The 27,519-nt window shown below is 44.1% G+C and overlaps 1 protein-coding gene across 2 annotated transcripts in view; it reads left to right on the top strand.

Annotated features, from left to right (window-relative positions):
- LOC144609053 (myocardial zonula adherens protein-like) overlaps positions 1-26,723 on the top strand; it is a 42,937-nt gene extending 16,214 nt beyond the window's left edge. For both annotated transcript variants that reach the window (XM_078427395.1, XM_078427396.1), the window contains 11 exons: positions 1,773-1,919; positions 2,529-2,621; positions 7,921-8,034; positions 9,438-9,590; positions 16,952-17,077; positions 17,847-17,975; positions 19,937-20,031; positions 21,079-21,184; positions 22,514-22,597; positions 23,701-23,801; positions 26,327-26,723. In XM_078427395.1, the coding sequence (XP_078283521.1) occupies positions 1,773-1,919; positions 2,529-2,621; positions 7,921-8,034; positions 9,438-9,590; positions 16,952-17,077; positions 17,847-17,975; positions 19,937-20,031; positions 21,079-21,184; positions 22,514-22,597; positions 23,701-23,801; positions 26,327-26,411 (1,233 nt within the window). In that variant the 3' untranslated portion in view covers positions 26,412-26,723. The remainder of the gene's footprint in view (positions 1-1,772; positions 1,920-2,528; positions 2,622-7,920; positions 8,035-9,437; positions 9,591-16,951; positions 17,078-17,846; positions 17,976-19,936; positions 20,032-21,078; positions 21,185-22,513; positions 22,598-23,700; positions 23,802-26,326) is intronic.
- Positions 26,724-27,519: the final 796 nt, after the last annotated feature.

Raw genomic sequence — 27,519 nt, 5'->3', positions numbered from 1 at the left:
TGGCCCTCACCTCACCTTCAGGTCATGCCCTCTAGTATTTGATTGTTTTCTACATCTACCAGGTCTCCCTGTCACCTCCAGTGCTCCAGAGAGAACAGCCCAGGTCTGTCTAGCCTCTCCCTGCAGCAGCTAACTGCATTCAAATATCTGAAACGAATCCTTTTGCAACAGACGCCATTATATATGAGGATCACCTTGCTGCTGAGCTGACAGAAGTTACTGCAAGTTATCGGCCACAAAGGGCACACAATAGGAAGGTGGTTCAGAATGTAATTATAAAATGAGTCTTGTCCTTGGGCAGTTTCTTGGGATGGGATGTTGATAAGACACTGGGCTCGCCACAATGGCAGAGTAGATGTGACCAAATCTGCCCGTGTTTCTGAACTGCTTGGTGATTTTTGAGTTTACGTCAGATTGAAGGTTAACATTACAAAACACCACAAGCAGAATTTCCTTACACCGTGGTCAGATCTAGGTTGTTAATCTGCAATGCAAATTCCCATGCAGCTGCCACAGATATATCATGGCATGAAAGCTCAGTGTTAAAGCTCACTGCCAAATGCAGACTGGTGGAGGAACTGAGCAGGTCAGGCAGCATCTGCGGAAGGAAATGGACAGATGACAATTCGGGTTGGGTCCCTTCTTTAGACTAATCAAAGTCAGTATTAACATTGGCTGCACTGAAATGCTGCTGTGGGCTCAGATAGTGAGTGCAATGTGGAACACAGCCTCCATTGGAACAGGAACATCTCAGCCTTAAATCTCTTGGATATGCTGAGCCGTCTGATCAAAGCCAGGGGGGGCCAGAGACTTTAAGACAGATATAGAGAGCAATCCAAAGGTGAAAAGGGAAATAATAAGAACAGCTTAGGAATTGGAAGAAGGAAAATCAGGATGCAAGACTGCAGGTTACCAGAAGAAGGAATAGAGAGAGGGTGTTAAAGGCAACAAGATGGAGACTTTCTGTTGAATTTGTGCTCGGCACGTGCAAATACATCATGCACGTTTTTGTCTTAATTCTAAGTTAATAAATGTTTGCTTTAAGGTTTAAGTAAACTCACTGCATGCAGAATGGTCAAAGTTATGCAGGTAATTATGTGAATGCAAGTGTTATAGAGAAGGATTCCAGACCAAAGGTGGATGAGACCAACATTGGAGGTGGTTTGAAGTTGGTTCCAGTAGCAAGCATTTCGGAAGCGGGAAGATCAGTTTTGTAGTGAAGGGGTTTAGAGATGAGAACGCTAAGAAAATTAGGAAAATTAGTTAATCTCTATTTAATTAAATGAATAAATATGCATGTCCACAATTGTAGTTGAGGCCAGTTCATTGGCTATATTTAAGAGGGAGTTAGATGTGGCCCTTGTGGCTAAAGGGATCAGGGGGTATGGAGAGAAGGCAGGTACAGGTTACTGAGCTGATCAGCCATGATCATATTGAATGGCGGTGCAGGCTCGAAGGGCCGAATGGCCTACTCCTGCACCTATTTTCTATGTTTCTATGTTTCTCTATGTCCACATTTCTATATAAAGGGCAAGCAGAGCAGCATTTATGGAGGTGGTGGAAGCTGATATGATAACAAGATTGAAAAGACATTTAGACAGGCACATGAACAGCAGGGAATTGAGGGATAAGGACCAAAATGCAGGCATCATGTTAAGATTAGTTAAGTAGGCATCATGTTTGGCACAGAGATGGTGGGTCGATAGGCTTGTTCCTCTGCTTTATTGTTCGTTGTTCTGTGAAGTAATTAAATGGCCTGTCATTTCTTGCAGCCTCTTCACAATGGCTTTGGTTCCAACTCCACTCCCAAAGGCACGGTGTATGGTGTGGTTCAACGAGCTGACACAAATAACGCAGAGGTGGTTGTGTACGAGTGGTCGGTTAACCAGCTGAAAGAGGAAATGAAATACATCAAGGAGGTGGGTGATGGTTGATGATAACTCTGGGTTTGTTTGGTTTGTTGCACTGTTTGTTCAAAGGTTAAAATCCACAACGGTTCAGAAGTAGCCAAGTGAAGCTGGTTTCACAGCCCGGGACTCAGAGACAGCTCTCTACCAGGTTTCAGTGAAGAGTTGCCTGACTGCGGTTATTGTTGTTGAATAACAATGCAATTCGGTACACTGTGATGGGATGGTGGGGCTGCTGGTGTGAGACATATCCCACACTGACAAACTCCACACTGTGTGCACTTCAGTGCAAGTCCCAATGCCTCTTTTCTGGGTCCAATGGAGGAAAACAATGGGTTTTATAAAGACAGTGTCAGAGCTGGTGTGGAGGAGTTCGTGTACCAGCTCACACTGAGCGTGTCCTGCTGAGCTCAAGATCAAATGCAGCAGGGTTGGAGAGGCAGAGAGAACTATTTCTCTGATCTAGTTCTCTGATCCACATGTCCCTGGCCATAGAATCATGGCTAAGATTTATCAGCTTAAGTTATTCTTTAGAAAAAGGCGAGATAGGTTCCCCGACTTAAATCCGGTCGTTGAAGAGAACCTGTCCCTGTGTTGATGGACGTGTTGTCTGTTTACCAGGTGCGGCAGTCGCTGGAACAAGTCAGAAAGCAAATGTTTGGCGAGTTCAATGGGATGAAGGAGAAAATGCAGCAGCTGAACGATGAAATGCGGGTGAGTGGATACAACTACACGGCCAGCCGCTGCCAGCGGTCATGTCATCCCCAAGCAGCTCTTCCCCACCTGGAATCAGAGCTGTGGCCTTGCTCCCCGAGGCAAGCTTCAGCCTTTGAGAATGGATCAGCACTTCACACGATTTCACAAGCAACCAAGTCAGGAAGAATGTTTAACAGGCGAACATTTCACTCCCTTCACCAATGTCTAGTCTGAAGAAGGGTCCCAACCCGAAACGTCACCTATCCATGTTCTCCAGATAGACAATAGGTGCAAAGTAGGCCATTCGGCCCTTCCAGCCAGCACCGCCATTCAATGTGATCATGGCTGATCATTCTCAATCAGTACCCCGTTCCTGCCTTCTCCCCATACCCCCTGACTCCACTATCCTTAAGAGCTCTCTCTAGCTCTCTCTTGAATGCATTCAGAGAATTGGCCTCCACTGCCTTCTGAGGCAGAGAATTCCACAGATTCACAACTCTGACTGAAAAAGTTGCTGCCTGATCCGTCCGCTGAGTCAATCCAGCACTTTTTTTTGTTGTTGTTTGTAAACCTGCATCTGCAGTTCCTTGTATCTCTCGTCAATGTGTAATGCTTTGATTCACTTCCCAATCCCAGGCCAACCCAGGTTGGGTTTTGCTCCAGGGGGTTTTCCTACCCTTGGGCAGCCGACAGGGTTCCCCAGCAATCAAGAACAAAGTGCAGAGTTACAGTGCACACTTGTGATCTCCTGCACCTCCCTCAAGTTAAGGGCTCACACCTCTACCTCCACCCACTGAAAGCCCACAATGTTCACCCCTGCCTACCTGCCCGCACTTGTCTCAAGACGTTTCCATAAATTCTGCTGCAAAACTGCCTTAAAACATCAATTTAAAAAACCCAGATGATTTTATATCCAAAGTAGCTGGCAATAATAGGATGTCTCAATTTTGTTATGGGTGTGTTTGATGACATGTTTTAAATGCTTGAGAATAGGATGCACCTCCCTTTTGCAAATACTGTCGAGAAGAAAATATGAAGTTATTTCATGAAGGTTAAAAGAAAGGCTGACAAGTTTTACATTTTTTGTGAGGATGAAACATTTGTTGTGCATCTTCCTTCAGTCAGAATTTGCAATCTGGGGCAAAGTGTCTCAGCATATAGCAGCAAAACATCACGTTCAGGTTTGTCCTGGTATACCAGGAGGGCAACATAGCTGAAGATCTACGGTAAATACTGGCTCCTTGTAAAGCAGCTTCCATTAAAAGTACAAACAATAGAAAATTGCGGAATATCTTCATTTCATTCATTCTTTGAGTCAAGAGAATCAAGAATGTTTAATTGTCAACAGAACAATGACATTCTTCCAACAGCAGCTTAAAAGGCATGTGAACACAATGCAAAGAGATAATATATATTAGACAAAAATTCAAAAAATTGAATAATCAACTAGTGCAAAAAGCCCAAAGTTCTTAGTGCAACCAAAGACAGTCCATAGTTCAAGGTTGAGGTTATTGTTATGTGGTGTTCAAGAGCTTGATGGTTGTTGGGAAGAAGCCATTCTTGAACTTGGTGGTCATGATATTCACTGACCATCACTGGCAAAGCCAACATTTATTGCTCATCTCTAATTGCCCTCGGTAAAATTGTAGTTGTCTTAAAGCTCTATTTTTATATTCTATCTATATTTGTAAGGTGGAGATTGACAGATTCTCGATTAGTACGGTGTCGGGGGTTATGAGGAGAAGGCAGGAGAATGGGGTTGAGAGGGAAAGATAAATCGGCCATGATTGATTGGCAGAGTTGACATGATGGGCCAAATGGCCTAATTCTGCTCCTCTATCCTTATGAAGTCTATAGTGCTTCTGGTGAAGGTACAGCCACAGCACAGCTGAGGAGGGGTTCTCAGGATTTGGAATTGGTGAGCATGAAGTGTGGTGAACAGCAAGTCAGAATAATTTGTACCTTAGTTTGTAACTTGGAGGGTGCCAAGCAGTTGATGGTGTTCCCATTTGCCTTAAACCCAACGCTAGAGGTTCTAGGTCTAGGAGGTGTTGTCAGTGTAGCCTAGGTGTGCAACTGCAGACTATTTTGCAGATGGTACACACTGCACCCATTGTGTAGTGGGACGAATGTCGGGGCTGGCTGGGGAATTTTCATTAACCTGCTTTTCAACGACATTGACTGGCAGTCTGCAACGGTCCTCCGTTGTATGGAGACAATGTGCCATCTGCTGGAGGTGATGGGTATTTCTGCCTCTTAACTCCAGCAACGGACTGTTAAGTGGAAGCAAAGAAGGGGAAACATTAGAGCAGCTGGAATCCTGGAGATATCAAAACAAATACCACAATCCAGTTAGCAGGAATTTAAATTCCAATGAAATAAAATTTGAATTTAAATATAAGGTAGGCACAAAATGCTGGAGTAACTCAGCGGGACAGGCGGCATCTCTGGAGAGAAGGAATGGGTGACGTTTTGGGTCGAGACCCTTTTTCAGTTGCCTTTACCAATGTGTTGCCTTTATTGATGGAAACCTTGCCTGTACCTAAGTATCTCTAACCCTCAGTTCTCACGGAGACAGATCCCATCACCTAAACAAGGGACGGGTAATAAATGGAATCACTGCCCCTGCTCTCCAAATCCTGTGAATTAATCACAACTGTATGGTTCATGAGTGAGAAACAAACTGCTGGAGTAACTCGGCAGGAAGAAGGATCACGTTCTCAAACTTCAATTGTCCATTTCCCTCCACGGATGCTACCTGACCCGCTGAGTTCCTCCAATTTTTATTTTTTTTTAGCTCAAGATTCCAGCATCTGCAGGCACTTGTGTCTCCAACATGGGTCATCACTTTCTATAGGCTTGTTAGTGCAGGGTTGTACGACAGAGATAGGACCGGGATGGGGCCATTCAGCCCCTTTTGCCTGCTCTGCCACTCAGTGAGATCGTGGATAATCTTCTACCTCAGCACCACTTTCTGAAATAACCTCATATCACTTAATATCTTTAATCTCCACATCTCAATTTATGTCTTGAATATACTCCATGATCTGCCCTCGGGTGAAGAATTCTAAAGATCAACTGCACCCAAGATGGGGGGATTTCTTTTCATCTCCCCCTGACTGGCTGATCCCTTACATTGAGTCTCTTGCCTCTGGTTTGAGACAAAACAGCCTGGGAGACTGTCCAACCTGTTTACCCCCGAATGTCATGGAGTTACCCAGAAACAGGCCCTATGGGCCACACACTCCCTGCTCACTAACTTTGTGACTGCACACTGTTGCCGCCCTAATATCCCGCTGATTTCCAGCACTGTCTCCGGCTACATTTTATCTGTGTTTAGGTTGAAGGTAGACACAAAATGCTGGAGTAACTCAGCGGGCCAGGCAGCATCTCGGGAGAGAAGGAATGGGTGACGATTCGGGTCGATACCCTTCTTTTTATCTTTGTTTGCTTTGTTATCTTCACCCGGCTAACAATAATCTATTCTATATTTTCCTTGCTCTCCATTCCCTTTATCCTGCTTTCACACTTCACACTTTGTTATCCATGTATCTCCCTCTCCCCTGACATCAGTCTGAAGAAGGGTCTCGACCCAAAACGTCACCCATTCCTTCTCTCCCGAGATGCTGCCTGACCTGCTGAGTTACTCCAACACTTTGTCCTATCTCCAGTTTAAACCAGCATCTGCAGTTCCCACCTACACACTCCTGAACATTATGATTAATCTGTAATAATGGGAGGAGGCTGTTTGATTGTGGCAGCAAATCCCATTTGCACACTCTGCTAGAACAAAATGCCAAGGTGCAAAAGTGCAAAACCACAGGATTTGACCAATATTTTTCAAATTCATAAGTAGACTAAATGACGTGTACCTCCATCTCTTGGAGCTGGGATACACCCAGTATTGCACGGCTCCCTGTCTACTGGAACTAGGGCGCACCATTACTGGTGCTACTCCAGCATTGTATTGCTGTTCCCTCACTGTAACTGGGTCAATGTCCAGCAACTCCCTTTGAAAGCAGGATGGTAGAGGAAGCCCCTCGCCTTCCCAAAGGGATTAGCCCGGGACAATGTGAGTCGGCCTCACCAGGGTTTGTCCACGCCAGAGATGAATAATAAATGAGAATCAGCACGGGGATTTTTGAGCGAGGCTGGAATTCCCTCCGCAGTAGTCGGGGACAGTTAGTTCTTTCAAGACCGAGATGAAGAGATTTTCAAATGAGGGAACAGGGAGCCAGTGTGGGTGTGTGGATGGGCCAGTGCGGGTGTGTGGATGAAGTCGGTGAGCTGCTCTGGTCGAAGCTCAGAGTCAGGCTGAAAGTCCCACTGCACCGGAACTGTCTGCAGATTCAGTATCATCCGAGAAGGGTAGTCAATGTAAATTGTTCCTGGTGTGGAGCTGAGTAGGAGAATGTGAGGGTGAGTGTGTGTGTGTTTGTGTGTATGTGGGTGGGGGGGGGGGGGGGGGGGGGGGAGGGAAGGGAAGGGGGGAGGGAAGGGAAGGGGGTGGGCACAAAGTATAATGGGATGTGTAAAGTGAGGGCTTGGTGGTCGGCATGGACTGATTGGGCTGGAGGGACTGTTTCCCTGGTGTATTACACTGTCTAATATAATCAGAAGGAGAGGTGGAACTCCCCAGTGGAGAAGCTGCTCCTCATTTATACGTTTGCATGATTCAGTTCCTCAGATCTGGGGATTGGGGCTGCAGATGCAGGAAGTATTGGATTGCTGGCCAGTCAGTGGGGACGCTGAGCTCCAGAACTACCAGCCGGGCCAAGAGCCTGCAGGCGCAGTGCCGATTGGCCTGTTTACCCCCAGCTGTGCTCCCTGCCCCACTGCACATTTCCAGCTGTTCCCACAGCTGCCTGGTCTTCCTGGTCGAACACTCTCCTGGCCAATAACGTTCCAACGTTGGAATCCCCCAAACCACCAGGGAATCAACGTACTCTGATAAAACTTTTTCACATTCAGGTCCAGGAAAACGTGTCGAATCCCCTGGCAGGATGCAGTTGGCTGGAGGCACAAGGGATGCAGATGCTGAAATGCAGGGTCTGGACCCAAATTATTCACCGTCCCACTTCCTCCATGGATGCTGCTTGACCCGTTGAGTTCTTCCAGCAAAGATAGACACAAAATGCTGGAGTCACTCAGCGGGATAGGCATCATCTCTGGAGAGAAGGAATGGGTGACGTTTGGGGTCAGGACCCTTCTTCAGACCAGCATCTGCAGTTCCTTCCTGCGCACAAGTTTCTCCAGCCGTTTGTTTTCTGTTTTTCCGTATTTTGATGGAGCATGACTCTCATTTCTTGTGTTTCAGGCATCGGAGACGCAACAAACAAACATGAAGAAGGTGGTGGAAAGCAACTCCTCGGCCCTGGATCAGTACAAGCAGATGAACAACTCCCTGACTGCCATGACGTTAGACTTGCAGGTACAAGCTCATCGCTCACTTTGCTTGCAGCTGGGGAGGGTTATCAGTCACCCGGGATGTGTTTGTTCCAGAGACACCGAGGATGGTTCACAAAATGGAGGCAGGAAGCAGGGTGGTTCATCAGAAATGGTGGCCTCCAGAAATATACTTGAGAAGCTGCCAAAGCACTTATTTAGAAATCTAAGCAGCTCCCTACAATAAAGAATAATCTACAAGTCATCTGGGGGATATGAGTATCAGAATAAAGTAGAACAGTGAGGAGTGGATAGACTGGGGGTTCTTTAAATAATAAAGTTGTAAGGCACAGCAACAGGCCTTTTGGCCCAACACACCTCTGTTGACCATCATGTCTATACTAACCCCGCTTGCCGGCGTTAATTCCATATTCCTTTACCCCCTGCCTTATTGCCTGTCCAGATGCCTCACAAATGTCACCGTTTCTGCCTCCACCATCTCCTTTGGCAATTCATTCCAGATACCGACTATCCTTTGAATGAAAAATGTACCTCTCAGATCCCCTTTAAACCTTTGTCCCTCTCACCTTCAACAATGCCCACTCTTATCAGATACGTTGCCATGGGAACGCTGGCTATTGTCACATTGCAGGAGAAGGAGATTGCAGGAGAATGGGATTAGAAGGGAGAGATAGATCAGCCATGATTGAATGGCAGAGTAGACTTGATGGGCCGAATGGCCTAATTCTGCCCCTATTCCCTGTGACCTTATGAAATCTGCAGCTTCAACTTTCAATGGATTGACTTTGTCACACAGCTGTCATTCCCATGATCAGGAACCTGGTGACATCCAGTGATGGATGAAGTACCTGTGTCAAGAGCAGAGGTGACCGTCTGGGTCAGGAGCCTGTGCTGTGGGATGCAAAGGAGGAGAATGCCTCGATGCTTTATCTTTCAGCATCCTCCCCACATTACTGCACAAAACATAATGAAGGATCAAAGCTAGCAGGGGAACAAAACAAATTGTACATGCTTGAAACAATTATTCCAGAATGGATGGTTAACATTTAGTTTAGAGAATTAGAATGGAAACAAGCCCTTTGACCCACCGAGTCCAGGCCGACTATCGACCACATGTTCACACCAGCTCTACGTTATCCCACTTCCGCATCCATTCCCCACACACTTGGGGCAATTTACGGATGCCATTTAACCTACAAACCTGGTCTTTGAGATGTGGGAGGAAACTGGAACACTCAAAGGAAACCCACGCAGTCACAGGGCAAACATACAAACTCCACACAGACAGCCACCAAAGACAGGATCGAACCCGGTTCCCTGGCGCTGCGAGGCAGTGGCTTTACCAGCTGTGCCACTGTGCTGCCCTAATTTGCTACCGATACATGCAACGGGCCAGGATTTGTAACCTGATGCTTTGTTTTTTATCAGCGGACCCTCTTGGACTCAGCAGTAGATGCCAACAAGAGGCAGGATAAAATGAAAGATCTCCAAAAGTCGTATAAACAGTCACAGGAGCAAATGAGGGAGAAGAATCATCAGATACAGAATGCACAGATGGAGAACCAGATCTTGAAACTTAAGGTAAAGAGCACAGTGAGAGTTGAGAAAGTGGTCTACGTGTGTGGGAACGTGAAACAAGGGAATGGTCCTTCAGGGTACTGCAAGTGGAGACAACACATAACATTTTACTGAATGTGTAGGAAGGAACTGCAGATGCTGGTTTACACCGAAGATAGACACAAAATGCTGGAGTAACTCAGTGGGACAGGCAGCATCTCTGTAGAGAAGAAATGGGTGACGTTTCGGGTCGAGACCCTTCTTCAGACTGAAGGATCTCAACCCGAAACGTCCTCTCTCTCTCTCTCTCCAATTTCTCCTCTCCAAAGATGCTGCCTGTCCCACTGAGTTACTCCAGCATTTTGTGTCTTTCTTCGGTTTAAACTAGCATCTGCAGTTCCGTCCTGCCATCCTCTACACCCTGTTGTATCGGAGTCTTCTCCACTTCGGAAATGAGCAATCCATTTAAGACATGATAACTTCAAGTAAAATAAGATGGAAATGTCACACTGTGGTGCATGGGGTCCAGGGGTGTTTTTAATGAAATATTGAGCCATCCTTGCAAAGATGCAAACCTTCTGGTCCTACAAATCAATTTTATGGATCTGCATTGTAATATCCTTGAATAGATTTTTCAAATGGAATGTGATTTAAAGAATGCATGGCTGTTTATGATATTTCAGCTTTTATCGTGATTTTAAAGTTTTTTAATACAATTTTTAAGTATTTAAAGTATGAGCTAATTCTTTTGTTCTTGGCTTCTTGGGCTGCCATCTCTGAGAATTGTTGATGTGATTGGCTGTTCAACCACATTAATGACATCTCTATTGTAAGAGGCTGGACATCACTGTGAAAGATGCCTGATGGCAACCAAGGTCTGGAAAATATAACAGTATAACAGTATAACAGTATAACAGTATAACAGTATAACAACACTTTATTGTCATTCGGTATAAATACCGAACGAAATTTCAGCAGTCACAAGACACAGCAAAAAAGAAAAGAACACAGGACACCCGACCCCAACACAAACATCCATCACAGTGACTCCAAACACCCCCTCACTATGATGGAGGCAACAAAACTTCCCCTCTCTTCCCCTCGCACCCACGGACAGGCAGCTCGACCCCTACCGAGGCAACCGACATGCACAGCCCCCGCAAGAGGATGGAAGGCCCCGCGGCCGAGCCGCACCGGGCACCGAAACGTCCCGCGGCCGAGCCGCACCGGGCACTGAAACGTCCCGCGGCCGAGCCGCACCGGGCACTGAAACGTCCCGTGGCCGAGCCGCACCGGGCACTGAAACGTCCCGTGGCCGAGCCGCACTGGCGATGTTAAGTCCAGCGGCCAAGCCGCGCCGGGCACTGAAACGTCCCGCGGCCGCACCGGGCGATGTTAAGTCCAGCGGCCAAGCCGCACCGGGCACTGAAACGTCCCGCGGCCGAGCCGCACCGGGCACTGAAACGTCCTGTGGCCGAGCCGCACCGGGCACTGAAACGTCCCGTGGCCGAGCCGCACTGGCGATGTTAAGTCCAGCGGCCAAGCCGCGCCGGGCACTGAAACGTCCCGCGGCCGCACCGGGCGATGTTAAGTCCAGCGGCCGAGCCGCACCGGGCACTGAAACGTCCCGCGGCCGAGCCGCGCCGGCGATGTTAAGTCCCGCAGCCGAGCCGCGCCGGGCGATGGAAGGCCCCACGGGCGAGCTGCGCCCCGGGGAAGAGACCTAATAAAAGAAAGGTTTCCCCCCGCCCCACCACACCCCCCCACCACACATACACAGACAGCCAAAAACAGAAACAAAAACCATCCCAACACCGACACAAACAAAAAAAAGAAAAAAAGACAACAGACTGCCAGAGAGCCGCAGCCATTAGGCGCAGCCAACAGCCAAATGTAGTCCATTTCAGGGAGATGGCTAGATCTTTGCAGGCAGGTTTCAATGAGGTCCAGGCCAGTGACCACTTGCTCACCGTCTCCTGGTCTTTAACTAGTGCAGGAAGTAATGCAAGTGTAACTCAAAGAACTGAATGATAATGCTATTAGGAATGAAATATTCAGCTGGCAATTTGTCAGGTAATGTTCATTGATGTGTTTAGTTTTAGTTTAGCTTCGAGATACAGCGCGGAAACAGGCCCTTTGGCCCACTGAATCCGCACAGACCAGCGATCCCCGCAAATTAACACTATCCTACACACACTAGGGACAATTAACATTTATACCAATCCCAATTATCCTACAAACCTGTACGTCTTTGGAATGTGGGAGGAAACTGAAGATCTCGGAGAAAACCAATAGAGGTTACGGGGTGAGCCTACAAACTCCGTACAGACAGTGTTCTGTGCTCCCTGAAAATTTCAATTAAATAAACCTGAAGAAGGCACATGAATTGGGTCCTATTGCCTCGAAGAGCTACGGCTTTCTTCCGTGTAACCAAAGCCACAGCAAAAAATCATGGAAATATGAAGGAATTCAAGTATAATAAGCACGCAAACTAGGCCTTCAACAGATGGGTTCCTGGCTAGGTTCCCCATTTGAGGCAGTAAATCACTTTGACAGAGGTGTGGCATAATGACAGAGTGGTTTAGTAAAGCAGGTGGGATTCGTGAATAGAGGACCAGAGTACAAAATCAGAGTTGTTGCATTGAACTTGTACCAAACCCGAGTTAGGGCACACCTGAGAATTGGATGCAACCTGGTATTCACATTTTGGGAGGAATAAGATGTTCCAGAATGGATGGTTGACATTTACTGTTGTTTGGTTTAGAGATTTAGCAAAGGATTTCAGCTGCTCGGGGGATCAGATGGAGAAACTGGGTTTGCTCTCTTTGGAGCAAAGAAGATTTAATGGAGATGAGACAGAAATATAGAAGAAATGAGACAGGAGTTCAGATGAGGTACAAAGGGGAAATGGTTCCCATTAGTTCCCAAAAAGGGGAAATGGTTCCCTGGTCCAAAGACCAGGGGAGAATTATTAAAAATTCTGGGGGAAAGGGAGGAGGAGGATGTGGCAACAACTTTTAAGTATAACATAGAACTGTACAGAAGATAGACACAAAATACTGGAGTAAATCAGTGTGTCAGGCAGCAAGTCCGGAGAAAAAGATGTCCTGACCAGCTGAGTTACTCCAGCACTTTATGTCTACCTTCGATATAAACCAGTATCTGCAGTTCCTTTCTACACATACATCGAACAGTACAGCATATGGCAGGTTAAACTTAAGTCCTCTGCCTGGCATGTGATCCATATCCTACATTCCCTGCATATTCATGTGTCTATCTAAATGTGTCTAAAATATCACTATTGTACCTAATTCCACCACACCCCTGCAAAGTGTTCTGGGCACCTGGCAAACTGCCCTGCACATTTCTTTTTAAACTTTCTCCCTCCAACTTTAAAGCTATTCCCTCTAGTTTTTGACACTTAATACTAGGGCAGATTCTGACTGTATACCCTATTTATGCCTTTCATAATTTTATAAACTTCCATCAGGTCTTCCCTCAGCTTCTGATGCTTCAAGGAAATCCATCTTTGTTACCCAGACTCTAGTCTGGAGTTCACTGCATGTAAGGCTGGGGGAAAGGGAATCAAAATGTACCTTGAAAAGGGAATTGGAAGGGGACGAGAGGCAACAGTTTGAAGCCTAATGGGGAATGAGACTGGGAACTGGCATAAACTCAATGGGCCGAATGGCCACACCTGTTTATGCGTCTATGATCTAAGTTGGGCAAGGAAATGTATCCCTCCCTGCGCTCTGAGGTGCCAGACAGAGTCAGTACCTTCAGGGCAGGAATTAAGGCAAAAAATCGCAAATAAATCACTCGCATAAACTGCTCATAACAAACATTCGGAATGATCGGCATCTCAGCTGTTGTTAATACAACGGACCGATCTTTACACAATGTGCAGCTGGCTGATACAGAATGTGCTGCCAACTCTTTAGTTTTATGTATCCGCGGGTCAGACTCCGACTTTTCCTTAGGATCCAAAGTTTATCAGGTTTCCAGTCAGCCGCAAGGAGCAGGCTGGCTCTGCAGTGTGTCGAGGGTCAGATCAATCCCCTGACACAAAGGCATGCTGCCTTTTACACCCAAAACCTCTACAGAAACAAGGCAGCAATATCATCTCAGCCCAGTCCGGCCAGTTTTATCACCTGACTACATTCAGTCACATAACAGACGTTCTGATAAATTGGATCTTTTTTTCCCCCCAACAGTATTTCACGCAGCACAGTATGGAGATACTTTAGCTGTTGGCTCACAGCTCCAAAGATCTTGACCTGTGGTGTTGTCTGTGTGGAGTTTGCACATTCTCTCCGTGACCGTGTGGGCTTCCCCTGGATGCTTTGGTTTCCTCCCATGTCCCAAAGATTTGCTGGTTGTAAGGTCAAGTAGGCACTGCAAATTACGCTTGGTTGTGTGGGTGAGTGATAGAGTCTGGGAGTGATGGAGGTTGCTTTATTTGTGTGGAGAATGAGAGTAGGAATTGGAGGAATGCTCCATCTCCATCTGACCTAATAAATATCAGTAACATGTTGCATCGTATGGGGTTTTTGTAACTTTTATCCAGTATCACCATTAAATAATCCTATTTCACCAGCTTTGGGATCAACTGAGGTTTGGAAAGAATTAATGTAATTCCATGAGGACAAATTCACAGAGATACAAGCAAGTTTATCTGTGCAGTATTACATTGCACCAGCATAATAAACCTTGACTCTCGTAGTTTCTGACATTTAAAAAAAAATTGCTTAAATGAAAAATGATGATGTGTTTAAAATAAACGTGCCCATTTTTCCGTGTTTTTGGTTTGAAATTTACATTAACGCCGTAATCGGACATAGTTGCCATTTGAACCATTAATGTTAAAGCAACTCTACACAGAGCTTGAGATTATTGTACTTTCCTTTTTCACCAAACTTGTTAATAAAAACACAATTTAAATGGCTGAAGTTAATATTCATGTTTAAGGTACAGTCAGGAATGTGGTGGGTATATGGAACGATTTGCTAGGGGAGGTAGTTGAAGCAGGTACTATAACAGCAAAAGACACTTGGACAAGTACATAGATAGGAAAGATTTAGAGGGATATGGACCAAATGCAGGCAAATGAGACTAGCCTAGATGGGCCATCTTGGTCAGCATGGATGCATTGGCCTGATTCCATGTTGTTTGACGCTATACCGTGCCATTTTTTGAAGTAATTATCCATCATTTGAGGATGGGAGATAGACACAAAATGCTGGAGTAACTCAGCGGGACAGGCAGCATCTCTGGAGAGAAGGAATGGGTGATGTTTTGGGTTGAGACCCTTCTTCAGACATAATCTGAGGATGGGCACTGGGTTGTAAACATTACAAGGTTTCCTTAAACGTGCTTGACCTGATGTCATGTGTCTATGCGGCCCATGGACATGGTGCGGAGGACTTCTAGAGTCATCTACTCCCGACTGCATACCTTTTATGAGATTACCTTCCAATAGGACAGGAAAGGCAGTGGAAAGCTGATAGAGGAGTCAGTTTACCTGTCACATTGCCTGAAAGGAACGTAAGTGTTTTCGAGCCCTAATCCACATGTAAAAACAAACGCTCTCTTTCTGTGCTTGCCCTGAAGGTGTGAACGGTAGCTATGTGTTGTTTGCTGGCAGCTGTTACCTCTCTGTGGACAAGCAACACCTCAAAGAGGTGCCTCCCAGCTGCCGATGGCAGAAGGGCTGTTCATGGCAACCTTAATGAACTATGAAATAATCATTATTGAACATTGTGCAATCAACTTTATGAAGCAAATCACCTCCATAACCATTTTGATTAGGTTGGAGAATTTGAAGGTACTGCAAAGCTGATATATTCCATCTGATTACAGCAGGCATTCCATTGGATTGGGCCTGTGTGTTGAGTAACAATCTAGGCTCTGCCCTTCTCACATACACTGTGCATTCCACAGAAAGGAGCAGAAGGAGGCCATTTGTCCCATTGAGTGTGTTCCACCGTTGAGTAAGATCAGAAACAATTTGTGATAATTTTATGTACCCATCATTGCCCCTTTCCCCTTGATGTTGTTGAATAAAAATCTATTAATTACCTGGTCAGCTGACCAATCAGCTGACGAAATATCAACTGACGTTTGTTGTTAACGTCTTTCCTCTGTGTGTGGAAGCTTTTTCCGCTGGCTCTAATCCTAAAACACTGCCTCCTGCTCCTAACTGTATATTTTCTTTCACTTGTCATTTGCCTACAGTCATAGAGACACACAGCACTGAAACAGGCCCTTCGGCAAAACTTGCCCATGCCTACCTGGGCTAGTTCCATTTGCCTGCGTTTGGCCCATATCCCTCTAAATCTTGTCCAACCATGCATATGTCCAAATGTCTTTTAAATTTTGTACCCTCCCCTACCACTTCCACGTGGTAGCTCGTTCCATATACCCATCACCCTCTTGTGTGAAAAAGTTGTTCCTCCTGTTCCTTTTTAAGTCTTTTCCTTCTCACCTTAAACCTATGTCCTCAAGCTTTGGACTCTCCTACCCTGGGAAAAAGACTGACCATTTATTTTGAATTAGCTGAACCTTTTTCAGTGCAATCGTTTAGGTAATTCACAGTGGCTCTCTCTCAAGAAATAGGTAATAGTAGCTGCTAAAAGTCAAACTACTCAGTAGTTCTAGGGAACCCATCATTGTTTCTAAAAGCACCAGAACACACATGTGTTGTATTTGCACTTAAATAAACCTCTGTATGTGGTAACCCAACAAATCTTTCAACCAAATGCGTGTTATGGCGCTTTGAGAAACAATGAGGGGTTCCCTGGAACTACTTAGTAGTTTGAGTCTAAGCAGCTACTATGTTACTATTACCTATGTCTTGAGAGAGTTCCACTGTGAATTACCAAAACGGTTGCACTTAATACACAATGTACTTATTCAAGGCCGGCATAGAAGTTGAATTATTCAAACAGCAATACAAAGTGGGTCAACTTCATTGCAGAGCCTTGGAAGTTTATCTTACAGAATAGCCCCATTGTATCTTCTTTCTTTAAGCTTCTTTAATATTTTTCCTGCTACTGTGCCCACCTTTATCTGATGCTGCCTTCAAAAATAACACAGGATTAAAATGGAGAACATGGATAAGTAACGTTTCTGGTCGAGACTCTTCTTCAGACTTGGGGTCAAGTTTGAATGCTGGGTCTGAAGAAGGGTCTCGACCCGAAAAGTCACCTATCCGTGTTCTCCAGAGATGCTGCCTGACCTGCTGAGTTGCACCAGCACTTTGTATCCTTTTGTGTGTTGCCAGCATTTGCAGTTCCTTGTTTCTACAGGATTTATATATTTCTTTTCAAAATCTAGATGCAATTCCTTATTTAGTAAGCATTTTATTTCTTGTCACTGTATTACAGATAGAATCTTCTCAGGAAGCCAACGCCAGTACAATGCGAGACATGACCAGGAAGCTCTACAGCCAATATGAAAATAAACTGCAAGAAGCTGAGCGGAAGCACCAAACAGAAAAGGAAGCTCTGCAGGTCTGTTTAAGTTTCACTTGCTTGCTCCCGTTCCCAGTGGGTGTCAGTGTGTAGCACATGCGGATCCTGACTGGAAGTTACCCTCCACCTTTCTTAGTCCTCCCTCTCCCTCGGAACAATAATCATGAAGTTATCCAGGGGAGGTTTATCAGTGACCCAGTTTTATTTTGCACTCCCCCCCCCCCCCCCCCCATCTTAATGTGACTGCCATCCATCCATTCCTGGATTGGTGACATTGAATGAAAAACAATCTGAGAATCTGCCCATCGTGCCTGTTGGCAGTGGGAGGCCATTTTAACCCACGTTTGTTTGAACCTGCCCTACAGGAGAAAGGAACTAGGGGCTGTTGCATTTTGGAAACTCTGTATCTGAACGGGTGAAAGTTGGAAGGAGGATAAGAATGGGAAAATGAAAATGGTTCTGAACCTGCAATTAACCGTTGTTTGTGAGTGGGCATTTTGTGTTACAGAAATGTAAAATGATTCTATTTGTCATTCTGATGCAATGTGCAAACTTGTCACGGCGCATTCAGTTAGTTAAATACAAAACTCTAAACTAGAAAATCAGGGGAGGAATTTGATGCAGATAAATCCAGCACAATGTGAAATCACTGATGAAATTGCCTTTACATCAGGAGAGCAGTGCGAGGTGCTCATGGACTGAGTGCAGGTTCTGTGTCCTGTTGTGTAAACCTAAAAACAGTTCTGCGGTTCTGTGGTTTAATTTGAAAATGACGGGATACAAGTCATGGTATTTTTTTTTATCGAAGGCACGAATAAACCAGGCGCTCCAAGAACTGAAGGAAGCCAACCAGAGGGTCTTGGCAGTGGAGCAAAAAATAGCAGAAAGGGACCAGAGGATTCAGGAGATGGACCATCTCATCGCTCGTATGACGGAGGTACTGCGAACCTACTTTACATACCTTCACACTACACTATTTTGGTCATTGTGAAGAATGGATGGCTGATTGCCACCCAATTCTTTGGCCTGCACTGGCACTGTCTTAAGACATGGCTCAGGCTGACATAAGGTATTGCCTTGATGATCTGCTTTAAACCCCAGGGCAGGATACTGCACCCTTCATCCATCTCCAATGGTAACTCCTGGTAGTTGAGTGTGAGATTGTCAAATGTCATCTCTTCAGACGTGCAAAAATACATCCAGAAAATAGGACATTTTAGGACATCTTAAATGGGTTTACAATTGTGTGAGTGTGAACAAGTGCGTCCATCTGTGTGGAAAGACAGAGGTATGGACACTTGTCTCACAGAGAACAAAAAGAACCAGACTGTTTGCTGCTTTCAATTTTATTTTGCGTGTATTTTTCTGTCGACCGTGTGTGCAGTTTCCAATTGCAACTCAATGGAATTCATACACATATCAACACATCCCAGCTTCGGTGGATGAAATGCCCACGGTGTCCTAATGCAGCTCCTCCCTGCTGCAATCACAATAGAAAATGCAATGAGAGGGACTTCATTACTTCAACAACTGAAGTCAGCCACATTGAAAGCCATTGACCATAAAGTTATTTCCAGATTTGGAAACTCTCCACCAAAACCCAGACAAAGATCTGATCGCAGAAGCTCAGACCTATGATCACATCAGGAATGCCCAGCATCCCTGCAGGATCCCCACTGGTCTGGAGATTCACTTTGAAACTGCTGCTCTATATATGAAGATGCCTCCTCACTTTGTCATTTGTCTACTTATGAAACAAAGTGAGGCCATTCAGCCCATTGGGTCTATACTAGCTTCCATTATCATGGCTGACACCTGGAAGTGAAATTCGATAATGATAACTGCGACAATCAATTCAAACTCCAGGAAAAAACACGATGCACTGTGACTGATATTCATGATCTACCCACCAGACTCATCAACTGTCCAGCTGCTATCTCTCTCCATTCACCCCCTCAACCACCGCCAAAGCTACATCTGTAGTTCTCAGATTGACCTCAGCCACCATTTCCCAATCCACAAAATCATTGTGGAAGCAAGTCATGCTTAATCCCAAGGTCTGATCTAAGAAGAATTTTTCAGTAGACACTAGCTTTGTTGCAATCTCATCCAAAAAGGCACCATAGTGTTAAATACAGTGTTGAGGCTAAAGATATCTGATTTCTTTTGAAATGTTCCCATTCTCATTAAGATCTCAATTGTATTTTGAAAGTTCCATTGGTAGGCATATTAAGGTCATTTGAATCGGGGAAAAAAATAGCCCGCAGGGTGTAAGAACCTGTAATGCAATCATTTGACTTTCATTGAGGAACCAGCTTCTCCAAGTTATACTGAGGAAGTGAAAGCCGCTCTACCAGGCCCTCTGAACTTTCCTACTGCTTAGTCCAAGGCAGGGGATAGTTTACTGATCGGCCAATGTTCTCTTCCCCACGCAACCCAGGAGCTCCTTGCATCTAGATTGGGATGTAAACAAGACCATGACTTTAAAAGAGCCCATGTCTCCTGTTAAGGACAGGATATGGATAAAGGGTGTGGGAGGCTGGGAGTTCTGATACATGCTCAGGACCAAACCTCTCACCCGAAGCTTGCTCCTTGTGGACAAAGTTTGTATATTAAATAAATTGACTAATTGGGCAAAAGAATGGGTGTGGGTCTGCAGCCAGCACGTCTATGACTCCAGCAGATAAGGAAGGAAACTAAGCTCTTTACATCCAAAGGCAAGAGAATTGGTACCTACAGTATTTATCTGTTGATGTGCTGAAATAAAGCAAAAACCCCAAGATTGAAATGTGGATCAATAACGTGACAATGTTCAGTGTGATTTGGAGATTGTTGATTCAATTTGGATGAAAGAGCTTCCTTGAACTGCTCTGACCAGTGTCTGGTCTCTTGTTACAGGAACGTCACCTCTTGCAGCAGAGGTTACAGGAATACGAGGAGCAACTGCGGCAGCTCAGACAGAGAGATGAACCAGACGCACGAAGCAATGAGAGGTGCAGATAAATCAAACCCAGCACTGCATTGCTCACAGATGTGCAATGGATTCTCATACCTCAATTAGATGCATTCTTCTTTTTCAAAGAAGACTGCTTATTTACAATCTTAATTCTCTCAACAATTCTGTATTAATTAATTCCCAATACGTTACTATAAACCCCTCTCCCTCCTGGCCAGGTCCCTGACATGCAGTAACATTTCTGAGCAATATGTATAATGCTGGAACTTCCAGATAACACTTACCTCATGTTTTAAGTAGTTAATAATGTTGTTAAAGAATAATGAAGGGAATGACTCTGATTGGCCATAGGGTTGCTTCGATAAAATATTTTTGCTCCTAAGTGATGGATTTGGATTCTCTGGTGCCCCATTATAACCCACATTATAAAGTTCCTTATTATGGCCTTGAGCTATTCCACACAGCTCACAACCAATAAATACTTTTGAGTGGAGTCACTCTTTTTGAGGGGGCAATTGAGACAGGAAAAATGCACCTAACAGGATCCCAGAACTAGGAATCTTACACAGGTTCAGTTTCAGTTTAGTTTAGATTGCAGCATGGAAACAGGCCCTTCGGCCCACCGAGTCCGCGCCAACCAACATCCACTCACACATAAGTTCTGTTCCACACACTCGGCACAATTTACAGATGCCAATTAACCTACAAACCTGCACGTCTTTGGAATGTGGAAAGAAACCACAGCAAAGAAACCGGAGCACCCAGGATCCTTTTTTCTTTGTCCCTCTTTGGGACCAGTTTCCATCCCTTCCTGGGAAACAAACCCCTCCGAGGAATACTAACTCCTCCGAGGAGATTGGAAACCCTCTGGGCCTCTTGCACCTTGCTCCAATTATTTAATTGGAATTTCGCCTATTGACTTTGGCGATCGGTAATCAATCATTTTGCATTTCACGAGGCACTTCAGTAATGGGGAGGAATGTGGGGGCAGAGCTGGGGCAAGCTCACCAGCCAGCAGATTTATGGTCTTGTGGAAACCTCTGCATTATTTGACACAATTTCTGTTAATCCTCGGTGGTGTCAGGTCCCAGAGAGTGGAGGAGAAAGCTGCCAGTCTGCGGGAAAGAATCCAACACCTGGACAACATGGTACACTGTCAACAGAAGAAAGTCAAGTGCATGATTGAAGAGGTGGGAAAAAGACAACTGTTCATCAGTTTGAAGCATCACTGCATTGCATGTTTGTTTTTTTAACTCTCATCAATGTTACATAATGTGCATTAATAATACTCACATCCATGCACTTTGGAAACAGTTCAAACCTCAGCTAAATTCTTTGAACCTTTTACCAAATTATTTCCATTTTGTGCATATGAGAAGCATTGTAGAGGGGTTAGGCCATGCTGATTTTGACATGGATGGTGCTGATAGGGTCTGCAAGGGGCTGAGAGCAGATCTCATTTATTAAACATGTTGGAATTGAAGGTTATTATTACACCCACTTAAAAAGACTGGCTTCTGTGCTGTTTGCTTGAAAACAGATCATTCATCTTCTTATCGCTTCAATCCATGCTATGTGAATGGTTTTAACAGAGCAGGGTTTTTTTAAACATTACCAGGCCGTTGCTTTTTGCCATTATGAATTAAAACGAGGGCTTTTATCCTGGGAGCTGAGCAGAGATCTGGCCAGCAGGAGGAGCCATGTTTCTGCACCTTAATGTTCCTTTCTGAATATAACCAAAGTGTGTTTATGCTCATTCCATTTCTGTCATCTCACAAGGATTCAGTGCTGAAAGCCAGTTGTTGCCATGCTTGTTTATTCATGCGATACAATATGTCCTGACTTTAAGTGCACTGAAGAAGGTAGTGTTAAGCAACCAAACTGAGGCACTGCGTTCCCTCTGCGCTCGGTACTCCCACAGTGCTGATAAGTAGGGAGATTCAGGATTTTGGCCCGGGTACAATGAAACAAAGGTGGTATATTTCCAGTTCAGAATGGTGTGTGATTTTCAGGCTGGCCTTACTTATGGTGATTCCCTGTTTCTGCACTCCTTTTCCTTCTTAGTGGGGTATATCATGGTTTTGGGAAGAGCCATCAATTTGTTTAGTGCAGGGTGGTAAAGGGTGAAAGGAATGAATGTTTAAGATGGTGGATGGAGTGCCTCTCAAGTGTAGGTGTGGAAAACATGGATTTACCTTTCAACCGATGCTTGATTATTGTCAGTCTTTCTGGCTCTGGCTGTGTAATGTCTTACAGCAATTGTAAGCATCACTCGCCTTAAGCAGTGATCAGCCAACATCCTACTTTATAATAATTTACCTGTGAGATAGCTGAGAATGTTTGCGGCTGAGGCTCTAGCTGATACAAGGAAAATCAAGGCTAAATAAGAAAAAATAAAGCAACATGTTGTGAAACTCTCGAGCAACTGCAGATCAATAATATTACTGTTAATGTCAATGCCCCATTAAGACTAACATTTCTGCTGTAACGTTGTTCTTTTTGGTTCATGAATTCCACAGATTGAAATTCTTAAGAGTAAAGTCCAACACAAAGATGCAATTATTGAGAGTATGGTGGATCGGATTTCTTTCTTGGAAGCTGAGGTAAGGTCTTAATTTTAGCATACAATTCAAGGACAGATTCTCTTTTTATTGACACCTGTACTACACCACCTTCCCAGTCAAATGGAAATTGAGAAATTTATTGAACATGATTTTTTGCCACTTACTGTGCCTTCAACTCATCCCCACCAATCTTAGAATATTTTTAACCAACTGAAGTCATCAAAGAATGTTCTCCTTCAATTAGTTATTTGGTCTTCCTTCTGGATCACTTACAATAGTGTCCCAAAAGTTAATGTTTAATTCCAATCTCTTCTGTGAATTGGGGTAAGGATGGGAATCTCAAATGGGCTCCTTGAATTAAGTATTCAAGTATCCCTGGTATCCCGACTATGTGTAGGATAGTGTTAGTGTGTGGGGATCGCTAATCGATGTGGACCCGGTAGGCCGAAGGGCCTGTTTCCACGCTGTATCCCTAAACTAAACTAAACTAAACTAAAAGTAGCAGAGGTCAGGGTTGAACCCAAGTCGCTGGACTATCAGGTAGCAGCTCCGACAGCTGCACCACATCCTATTAGCGTAAGAAAATAACTGCAGATGCTGGTACAAATCGAAGGTATCTCAGTCTGAAGAAGGGTCTCGACCCGAAACGTCACCCTTCTCTCCTGAGATGCTGCCTGACCTGCTGTTACTCCAGCATTTTGTGAATAACTTCCTATTAGCGATCAGACTATTCCAATATCCACGTAGATTTTATACATCTTTAAATCTTAGTATGATCATTAATAGCAATAGGCATAAAGTACAGTAGAAGTGTTTAAGCGGAAATTAATAGGTAATGTTAAATTCCATTAATAATATTCAAAGTAGGATCAGTACTGCAGGGTTATTGATTATACAATGTAATATTGTAAAATAATATTAGAATATACTAGCAGACATCCTACAGCATGAATTATAGATAAAACTGAAATGAATACCTAACTAAATGTCCAGCCATCAACCACCCAGCATAATCAATACAAAGTGTTCATTTTTTGATTTCACCACTCAATTGTACACATCCTTAATTCACATGTAAAGTGTCCCCACCAAAGAAATGTCTGTTGTTTTCATGATGTATTACTTGTGCATTTGATTTCTAGAATAAAGAACTACAAGACAAATTGGACTACATGATGTCACTAGATCAACGGAGAACAGTGGAGACCAGGGAACAAGCCGTGTCTTGTGATATTCCCATCAGGTAACCAACGACACTTGCAGCTCCATTTTCTCATCAATTTTGGAATCGGCAAAAAGCAATGCTCCAGGGCAAGCTAAAAATTCACATCTGAGAACCTTGCCTGACGTTGGCTATGCAGGTTCTGGATGGGGTGCGATTCGGGTTTGGTGTGAACAGGGTGAGAAAGGACAGCTTGACGTATCTTACGGTGAATGTGGGCCTGTGATGCCCACACCAAAACCCCCTTAAACACCTGTGTAATAAGGAATTGCAGATGCTGGTTTACACCAAAGATAGACACAAAATGCTGGAGTAGCTCAGCAGGACAGGCAGCATCTCTGGTTATAGAAGGCATGGGTGACGTTTCGGGTCGAGACCCTTCTTCAGACCTGTCTGAAGAAGGGTCTCGACCCGAAACGTCACCCATTCCTTGTATCCAGAGATGCTGCCTATCCCGCTGAGTTACTTCAGCATTTTGTGTCTTTCTTCCCTTAACCTGTCGTTATCAATAGTACCATGCTGAACCTACATGGTAGCCTCCACCTACTTTTAGAAGGATTGAAAGATGTTGCACTTACATGGTTCATTCAGAATGTTCTAAAGCACTTCAACAAATGAAGTATAACTATTGTTTCAGTGGAGGGAATGCAACAGCCAAAATGTGCTTGGCAAATCCCTGCACACAGAGCTGATATTCTGTTGGTGAGGGCATCACTGTCCCTAGTGTCCAGGAATATTTTAATCAACCTGTTCCATACCTCATTTGACAACAGTCACGTTGCACTGGAGAATCAGTCCAGATTTTTGTGTTCAAATCTCAGGAGTGAAGCACAACAGTGGCAGAACTTTTCACACTAATATGCAAAAAGCTGACAAAATTATTAAAAATGCAAAGCACATTTTGAAACACAAGTAGAATATCATGCAGATATTCAGAAGATAGCCTCAGATCATGTGCCTGAGCTGGCTCTTTGAAATGACCATCCGACTAATCAAACCCCTGTTATTTCCTTACCATCTGGCAGCTTTTTATCTCTTCAATTATATATCCAATTTCACTTTTAAAGTTATGATCTTCTTTCCCCCATCCATCCACGCATTGTATTCCAGATCGGAATAATTTATTGTGTAGAATCATAGAGTTATGCAGCCCCCAAAACAAGCCCTTTGACCCTACTCATCCATCATGACCAAGATGTCTCCTTGAGCTACTCCATTTTCTTATATTTAACCTATTTCCCTCTAAAACTTTTCTATCCATGAACCTGTTAAATTATTTTTAAATGTAATTGTATCCACCTTTACCACTTCTTTTGGGCAGCTCGTGACATATACCCACCGGTAGATGAACAATTTTTTTTTTTTACACATTCTTCAGTTGCTTTGCTAACCATCGAGAATCTCTCTCTCCTCAGATTAAACCTCCTGCCACTGAAAACAGCTTCTTCGATAAAAATGCTTCATAATTCTCAATTTCCAGTCAATCAATCTGCCATCACCTTTCTCTGCTCTGAGGAGAATAGTAACTTTTCCACATAATCTAAGTCCCTTTCTCCCCCCTTTTACTATCCTACTAAATCTCTTTGGCAGCCTCTCCTACCCTTGAACTTGTTGATGTGCAGGACTACACACAGTCCACTAACTGCACAGCATAACCGGCAGCTTCTGAGAAATTAACAGTACCTTCTTGTCACTCTACACCTGTGAAGAAAACAAGTTAATTTTACAGAATAGCCTATAAAAGGCTGCAAGTATAAAATGCTAACAGGAGGGAGGCAACCAAGGAGAGAATGTGGAAATCAGCCAATAAATAGTATATATTTTTGTAGTAAAGCAGCAGAGATCTGCTAAAAATCTCATCTCACTGGCAGGTTCTGAACTTCTTGCCTGCAGATTGGAGACAATGTTTGCATTATTTGGGCTTTCTCTATGCAAGGTGCTTGTGGTCATGTTTACACTTGGCATGTTCATGGCACTCCTATGGGTTGTGATTTTACAGTGTCCACGAACAGATTCAGAGGGCATTCATTGGAAAATGGCAGGTATCTTCCTTTAGAATGCAAGCCAATCTCTGATGACCCGGCTGCTTAAAGCAGGGTACCAACAAAGGTACAACAGGTACCGGACCACGAAGTACAACAGGTACCATTCTGGTTCTCCAGCATGATGAAGAGATGGGGATGAGCGGATAAGTCCCAAACTGTTAAGTTTTTTACTTTCCTTGTGAAACATGGTCAATAGTAGTTCTCTTCTGGACCCTGTTAGAAACCACACCCATTTCTATTATGAGACTTTCCTTAACCAAGGTCCTAACAAGGTTAACCAACCTGACCTGCTGAGCAATTTTACTTTCTCACTCCCTCCACCAGCCAGCTGGTCCTTCTGATCAGTTTTGTGTAGTTATTGCCCAAGAGCTTGCAGGTTAGGCCTGAGTTTGGCTGTCACACATTGAATCACACCCCCAGTTAAGGCTATGCTTCTTTCTCTCAAACATTGTGTGTGGATGAAAGCTGACAAATTTAACCTTTGCAATTTGTTGCTAACAGGATTGAGCCAGTGAAAAGCAACCTAAAAGCATCCACGCCGTACATGAGGCTGATGGAGTTGAGTCTACAGAGAGTGATACCCTGATCGACTTGCTCGTTTAACAATATCTACTGTCAGCTGAATGTGTGGGACTATAAAACAGAAGCATTGCTTCAGCTGATTTGACAAGAGCTAGTGCTGCTCAGAAGTTATTTGGTATGGTGATTCTTTATTCCAGCAGTGCAATAACATTTAAAACGAAGGATAATATTTCTCTCCATCAATCCACGCACACCAGGCATTTTGAATTGTGCGTGAGATCAGAAAAAAAACATATGCAATATTTATTATCAATATTTTTTATTACAACTTTTGTGCATTTATTTTGGTTCAGGAACTAAAGCTAATTATTTTAATCTAAGGTGATATGTAAACACAGGAAAACAATTCTTAAAGGGGTCTTACATAATTATTCTTGACAGTTAAATGCTGTTTTTGTATTGACAACGAATGTCAGTTACTGTTTTATATGCTACTGCCAAATGATTGTTACAATTGAATGTGATGCCACTGCAGTTCTGATCCATATATATCTATATAACTCACTATTAATTATGAAGTGAACTTATGTTTTACATAGTACCAAGGAGTGCACAGCTGGTAGAGCTGCTGCCTTTCAATGCCAGAGACCCAATTTGATCCTGACTTTGGGTGCTGTTTGTCTGGAGTCTACACGTTCTCTCTATAACCATGTGGGTTTTCTCTGGTGCTCCAGTTTCCTCCCATATCCCAAAGAGGTGCGGGTTTAAAGGTTAATTGGCCTCTGTAAATTGCCCCTAGTGTGTAGAGAATGGATGCAAAAGTGGAATAACATCGATCTTGTGCAAATGGGAGATTGATAGATCTCAGTGGACCGAAGGGCCTGTTTCCATGTTGTATATTTCAATCAATCAAAAAAAGCTTAATGAAATCTTACAGAAGGGAATATGACAGAGATTGGCAATGTTACCTCCAAGTGGGACTCGATGGGCAATATTCCACAAGGATTAAGAAAGTAGGCGGTCTCCCATTTAATAAGGAATGAGCGGACTTTTTTTCTCGCTGAGGGTTGCGAGTCTTTGGAACTCCCTTTCCCCAAATGCCAGTAGAAGCAGAGTCATTAAATACTTTTGATGAGCAAAAGGTGAAGGTTTTCTGGCGGATGGCAGGAATA

The sequence above is a fragment of the Rhinoraja longicauda genome, chromosome 33 (genome assembly GCF_053455715.1).
Source record: "Rhinoraja longicauda isolate Sanriku21f chromosome 33, sRhiLon1.1, whole genome shotgun sequence".
Classification (NCBI taxonomy): domain Eukaryota; kingdom Metazoa; phylum Chordata; class Chondrichthyes; order Rajiformes; family Arhynchobatidae; genus Rhinoraja; species Rhinoraja longicauda.
Note: the sequence above shows the minus strand (reverse complement) of the source record. Positions and strands in the feature narration are given on the sequence as shown.